The sequence below is a fragment of the Nilaparvata lugens genome, chromosome 6, assembly GCF_014356525.2.
Source record: "Nilaparvata lugens isolate BPH chromosome 6, ASM1435652v1, whole genome shotgun sequence".
In the NCBI taxonomy this organism is placed as follows: domain Eukaryota; kingdom Metazoa; phylum Arthropoda; class Insecta; order Hemiptera; family Delphacidae; genus Nilaparvata; species Nilaparvata lugens.
In genome coordinates, this window is record NC_052509.1 from 20181589 (window position 1) to 20188531 (window position 6943).

General features: G+C 30.1%; 2 protein-coding genes across 5 annotated transcripts in view; one reads left to right on the forward strand and one right to left on the reverse strand.

The window, feature by feature from the left end:
• LOC111061062 (syntaxin-12) overlaps positions 1-718 on the reverse strand; it is a 30735-nt gene extending 30017 nt beyond the window's left edge. The window contains exon 1 of one of the 2 annotated variants that reach the window (XM_039430360.1): positions 368-718. The gene's annotated coding sequence lies outside the window, so the exon portion shown is untranslated. The remainder of the gene's footprint in view (positions 1-367) is intronic. The other variant, XM_039430361.1, reaches the window with a different exon arrangement.
• A 49-nt stretch (positions 719-767) lies between these two features.
• Positions 768-3955, forward strand: LOC111061061 (GDP-fucose transporter 1). Of its 3 annotated transcripts, XM_039430359.1 has the most exons (3): positions 768-1560; positions 1841-2346; positions 2400-3955. In XM_039430359.1, the coding sequence occupies exons 1-2, from the start codon at positions 1010-1012 to the stop codon at positions 2331-2333; spliced, it is 1044 nt and encodes a 347-aa protein (XP_039286293.1). In that variant the 5' UTR covers positions 768-1009; the 3' UTR covers positions 2334-2346; positions 2400-3955. The 3 variants fall into 3 exon arrangements, with proteins under 3 accessions (XP_039286293.1, XP_039286291.1, XP_039286292.1); XM_039430357.1 differs by having other exon boundaries at positions 1841-3955; XM_039430358.1 differs by having other exon boundaries at positions 771-1371; positions 1652-3955.
• Positions 3956-6943: the final 2988 nt, after the last annotated feature.

The window sequence follows — 6943 nt, forward strand, 5'->3', positions numbered from 1 at the left end:
TTACCTATTATCTTCTCCTTATCACCTAGCAATCTAAGATTAGTAAATAAATTATAAGAATTATACAAATAGTTGGAAACAAATACAATAATTATTAAACATGTAGGTAAAAATTTAATTTATTTATTTTATGTACGGTAATGCAATGTAAGAGTTAATACGATCCTATATTGTGCAGTCAGCAGCATATTATATTAAATAATGGAACAAAAAAATTTTGACATTTAAAAAGTGATTGAAAGAGTGTATCAATAGGTTAGAATAAATAAGATCGGCAATATTATTGAGCCTTATAATATTATAATGTACTATTCTTTAGAATTGTGTTATTATACATGATGGTAATTGTTCGATAATAGAAGCTTACCTGAATGTTTGCACACTTTTCACTAGAACTAACTAACAAAGCACATTTATCACACTTGAATTTACACTAAATTATAATTATCCAACAGAATAATTATGACTGATTTAAAAATGAAAATTCAAAACTCTTCAAAATTTCCTTTTTCTGTCTTCTGTCTTCATTTGACAACTTGAGCAATGCCATCATGATTACGAGTTTACGACATACAATTTCTAGATCCCAGATCTATTAAATGAATCCATCTCTATAGAATGATGAAAAAATCAATTTGAAAGTATAATTGATGATTCTCTAAATAAAATTAATTAAATCCTTGAAAATTATTCAGAAAAATACCGTTATCATTTTTAATGTATTTGGAATGTTGCAATGACACGAACAGCTGTTTGTCAGCTGATAATCAGAAAGCTATTTGGTGTGAATTGGTCTTGTCTTGTAGTTTGTCGTCAGTTTGTTGACATAGCCTAATTTTGTGTGTTATGTTTGGTGTAATTTGTCAATGTATGAATAGTCACGAATGATTACATTCCATTATTTACAGTTTGTTAATGCTTCTTATGATCACCATGTTCGCTTCAACAGTCTCGGAGTACCTGATAACTGGATGCAGACTAGTACCGGCAGTTTTTTTTATAAATTCAAATGTGCACAATGGTTAATAATTTTTGGACTACTGTAACCGCAATGGTTTCCCACGGCTTACTTGGAAAGTATATTCACATTACATGTGTCGTTGCATTGTATTGGGTAGTTTCAATAACTACTGTATTCATAAATAAAACATTACTGAGTGATAATGAACTTGATGCTCCGTTTTTTGTGATATGGTATCAATGTCTAACATCAGTATTTATTTGTCTATCTTTGAAAAACTTTTCAAGAATATTTCCTGAACTTGTCTCTTTTCCAGAGGGTTCCCCATTTGATAAAGACGTCATTAAAAAAGTGTTACCTCTATCTTTGATATTTGTTTGTATGATTGGATCAAACAATCTTTGTTTGAAATATGTTGGAGTAGCATTTTATTTTGTTGGACGCTCATTAACTACAGTTTTCAATGTAATTTTGACTTTCATCGTGCTTCGACAAAGAACTTCTTATCAGTGTATAACTTACTGTTGTATTATAGTCTCTGGCTTCTGGTTGGGCGTCTCTGAAGAACACGATATAGGATCTTTTTCATTCCTAGGGACATTTTTTGGAGTTATGGGACGTCATTAAAAAAGTGTTACCTCTATCTTTGATATTTGTTTGTATGATTGGATCAAACAATCTTTGTTTGAAATATGTTGGAGTAGCATTTTATTTTGTTGGACGCTCATTAACTACAGTTTTCAATGTAATTTTGACTTTCATCGTGCTTCGACAAAGAACTTCTTATCAGTGTATAACTTACTGTTGTATTATAGTCTCTGGCTTCTGGTTGGGCGTCTCTGAAGAACACGATATAGGATCTTTTTCATTCCTAGGGACATTTTTTGGAGTTATGGGTTCGTTATCTTTAGCTTTCTATTCAATCCATACAAAGACTGTTCTACCTAGTGTAAACAATCACATTTGGTTGTTATCCTACTACAATAATACTTATGCTTGTTTTATTTTTATTCCATTGATAATATTGAATGAAGAAATTGGCACCCTCATGAACTCTGAGAAACTTTTCACTGTACAATTTTGGAGCATTATGACTGCAGGTGGTTTATGCGGTTTTGCTATAGGTTATGTTACTTCTCTACAAATAAAAGTGACATCACCACTCACTCATAATATTTCGGGTACAGCTAAAGCTTGTGTTCAGACAGTTCTAGCCACTTACTGGTATCAGGAGAGTAAGCCATGGATGTGGTGGCTCTCAAACTGGATTGTGCTGTTCGGAAGCGCAGGCTATACTAGTGCTAAACAAAAAGAAATGCAAGAAAAATTCAAGCAAGAAAAGTCACCTTTAAAACCAATGAATAATGTTTAGGCTAACACTAGAGGTTGATATTTTCAAATTTGAATCTTAGCATGAAGCAAACCAATTTTACTACAGGACTTGTCTGAAGCACAAATTTTCTCTCAGATAGATATAAAATTTTGTAAATGTAGTAAACTTATATAACTCCTTAGGATTTGATATGGTAATTCACATTGCTCCACCAACCTAGAAAAAAATGAATATAGGATGAGATGATCTTGTGTACCATTGATAATTTATTTAAATTGCAATAATTTTCTGCTTTAGGAGTATCCGCCATTACTTTATCAACAATATATTAGGATACTTGTACCAAAATCTAATAGTTTCTTCAATGGAGTAGGTTGCACTCAATTTACTTTTACATTAATTAGTACCTATAAAATATATTATCAAATAATTACTAAACTCAAATTTCTCGTAAGGCCATTTTTCATAAAAGATTTACAATTATTGTTTGTCTCTCTACTTGTTGCAATAATATTATGGTTGTCTCGTTTATTAAACACAAACAATTTATGGAAATTTTATTGTGATTAGTCTTGAATGAGAAATTTATGAAGTTGCAATTTGTGTATGAAACCATCAAAATGTGTCAAATTGAAGATTACCATAATATATGTATTAATAAACGTAATGCTAAGCTCACACTTCTTTCTCTATATGACCAATTTTGCACAAAATCACATTCAATGCGAGTGCGGTCTATCTCTAAGACACCAACTTTTTGAATTGCAAGAAAACTAATAATGCTCATAAAAATTCTCAATAACATATCCTTCTGAAATAATGTTAAGTTATGATTGTATTTTTTAAATTACTCTCATACGGTACTACAAGCAAACCTCTGTTTTAGTTGTAGGCTACCAAACAATTGACTAATTCGTGAAAATTTATCTGTAAATTTGATTTCTCTTATTTCCATCACCAACTTTTACTGTATTTGAATCTGTGTTTTTCAATTTTTGAATTAATCTCAAAATATATTAAGTTAATACAAATTATCACAGTCAATTATCATTCACTGGATACACTCTATAATCTACTTATGATAAAGTAGCCTTTCTTATCAAATATATCAATTTATTCTTTTAATATCATTATATTTTTTTTATTGTCTTGCTTATAAGTAGATAAAAAATCCCAGACGATTATATAATTATAATTGATCTTGAATGATTCAGATTCAAATATGGTGCATAGTTCCTGACAGGACTGTTATTTTACTTTTGCTAATACTTCAATTTAATCTGAGGAAGTTCCTGAATTAATATTAGAACATGAAACATTTTATAGAAAAGATGTACAGTGGCGTAAAAACACTTTCATACAAACCTATAAAATCTTAGTTGGAATAATGTTTTTTCTAGAATGAAGTTAATTTAAAAATTGTTATCAACACACTCATAATGTTCAAAGTAAATCTTTTTAATTTGCCATACCAAACGATCATTCATTTTGGATGTGTAGATTAACAAATTTTGACTTGCATTCCATGTATGGTGAGGGATGTATTATAAATATTTTGAAATTTCTATTGAAAAGACACACCCTTTTTTAACTGAACACAAAATTTATTTCAAATATTTATTCATTTTTCAATTAGCGTAGCATTTATATTGCTCAAAAATGAAAAAATTATAATGTTTTGACTGATAATAATCATTATAGATTGGTAAAATTAATTATTGTTTATATGTATTACGACTGTAATCCTTTTGTAGGTAATTTTGTAGATTTAAACTTGAATGAAACTCTATAAAGGACTTATTAATTATAAATATGATTATTCACTCTTTTCCATCTGTATGAGTCTGTTTTCCATTTTTATATAGAGCTTTTCTCAAGTCTTGGTCTTCTTTATTAAATTGTTTCAATTTATTGTGATTATAGTTGTCTGTGATTCATTTAAAATGTGTATAGACACCAGTGATATTGCAGAAATTTGTACTTTTATTCAATAAATATTTTCAAATATTATGTGGCAGAGAATTGCATAAATTTCAATAGAATCTAGGATAATTCTGTTTCGTTTGAATTTATACAAAATTAAAAAAACTCAAATGAATTTTTAATTTTGTTTTATTTGAAATTTCCTTCAAGTATTTCTGATAATCTAATAGTATTGAATCCTTGATTGTATCACTTGGGTTTGCCTGTTGAATGTTAAAAATACTTGTGAGTTGTGAAAAATTACTTTGTATTATGAAGAGTTTATGATGTCGAGTTACATGATATAGTCCAGGCAACGAATGCTCAAATAAAGGTATAGAGGGAAAAGTTTGGAACAGTTGACAATGAAATTTGGAGGGAATGATTGGAACACAATTTTTGACTTTGCAGCTTTGTTGAGACTAGTTTGGAGGTAAGCGTATCAAAAATCCCAACCCCTACATCATGTGCTAAAGGGATGAGGGTGGTTTGAAAGTTGCATTTTCCACTTAATATGAACATTCATATTGAGTACCTATTGGAACGACTGTGAAACTAATCACAAGGGGTGTTTCTAAACTTCCTACCAAACAAAGACACTCAAAACTAAAACCGCTGCAACAGTCTTATGGGAATGCGTGAAATAGTCGAATTATACATGAAATGAAAGATAATTTAATGTTCTACAATCTCGTGATTAGCACATTCTTGTTTCATCAATTGTTGAAAAGTTATAAGACTTGAAAGAGCGAAAAAATGAAAGAAAAACTAGTTTTTCGAAAATGCATCACTTAGAACATAAATATCTTGAAAAGTATCAGATTTATCGAAAACCTCTACTAAATAAAACTTATAGAAAATTTATTAAGCTTCATTTTTACGAAGTTGATTATGTCAATAGAACACATTGTTTCCAAGATAAGAATAAGTGGAAAATGCAACTTTCAAACCACCCTCATCCCTTTAGCACATGATGTAGGGGTTGGGATTTTTGATACGCTCACCTCCAAACTAGTCTCAACAAAGCTGCAAAGTCAAAAATTGTGTTCCAATCATTCCCTCCAAATTTCATTGTCAACTGATCTATTATTGCTGAACAGAACATTTCACTCTCAACACTAAAACTGCTGCAACAGTCGTAGGGTAAAATAGCGTAAAATAGTGAAAATATACATCAAATTGAAGATAATTTGATGCTCTATCAGGTCATAATCAGCACGGATTTTTTTCATCAATCGTTCAAAAATTATAAGGCCGAAAAGATGAAAAACTGGAGGCAGAAGTGTTTTTTCAAAAAAATTCTCACCTTCTAGAGCGGATATCTCAGAAACTATGAGAGATATGGAAAAAATGTAGAGGACAAAACTTGTTGGTAATTTTGTAAGCTTGAATTTTGCACAGAATACAATAAGATGCATCGTTTCCGAGATAAATACAAAACATGAAATAATGCTACATTCAAACCACCCCCAACCCTCAAGCACAGGGGGTAAGGGTGAGGACTTTTGATATGTTAATCCTCTTACTATACTTAAAAGAGCTGTGGAGTTGAAAATTGTGTTCCAAACTTTTTCCTCTATAATCTTTCGTTGACTGGACTAATAGTTTTCTCACGTATAAAAATGTTCTCAATCTTTATTAAATGAAGATTATTTACCTTTTCTACAGTAACCAATATGGGAGTTAATAAATCTAACACCATTTTATCATGTATGGAATTGTATCATAATAGAATAAAATCACAATATTTTAGGCTATAATTTTCCGCTTGGATATATTCCACGAGAATTAAAACTGAAGTTTTGTGTTACATAGAACTACCCTAGTAAAAGAAGAAAAAATAGGCTATTTTGTTTCTTCTTCATTTGAATAGTAATAATTATTAAAATTCTGATTAAGAACAGTAACAGCCTACAGTAATATTGTTGACAGAGATTAACCGCCTTTGATACATTTCACAGAGGAGAAAAAACACTAAATTTAATGAAAAAACTATTCATGTAGATAGACAGATTATCATATGCTGGAATCTCACAATGAACAATAATATATGAGTTTCCAATTTTTGTTATCCAATAAAAGTTTTAATTTGTAATAATAAGATGGACACTCAAAAACATGGAAGATGATTATAAAAATTGAAAATCAAAGTACCCTACAATCAACTTTATTTTATTTCTCACAATTCTTTATATTGATACGAATAGCCCTTACCTAGAAAGTAAATATGGAAGATGAAGTACAAAATTTTCACAGACTGATAGTTTGGGTACTTTTTTAATCAAGATACCCACTGTACCGCGTTTAGTTCTTATCAGTGAATTTAGTAGGTACCGTACGGTATGGTACCACAGTATAAATACGGCAAGGATAGCCAGACCTACTCTTCAGTGAGACTTTATAAACATTATGAGGTCTAGGCCTACACAGACTAATAAATTATAGAAGATGTTTTATTGTTTCTTATGTGTGAAATGCTATATTTTATAGTATCAGCATCAAATACATCTAATTTTATTTTTATAATCTAGACTGAGTAGGTAGGCCTACCTATTCTAAAACTTAAAGGTGCATGCTGTGTAATTATAAGGTAGCCTACACGTACCTTTCTAGTTGTTAATCTAAGAAAAGGATGCAAATAGAAATTTCAGATCCTACTTTTGTTGCCAAATAGCTTGGAAATTCAG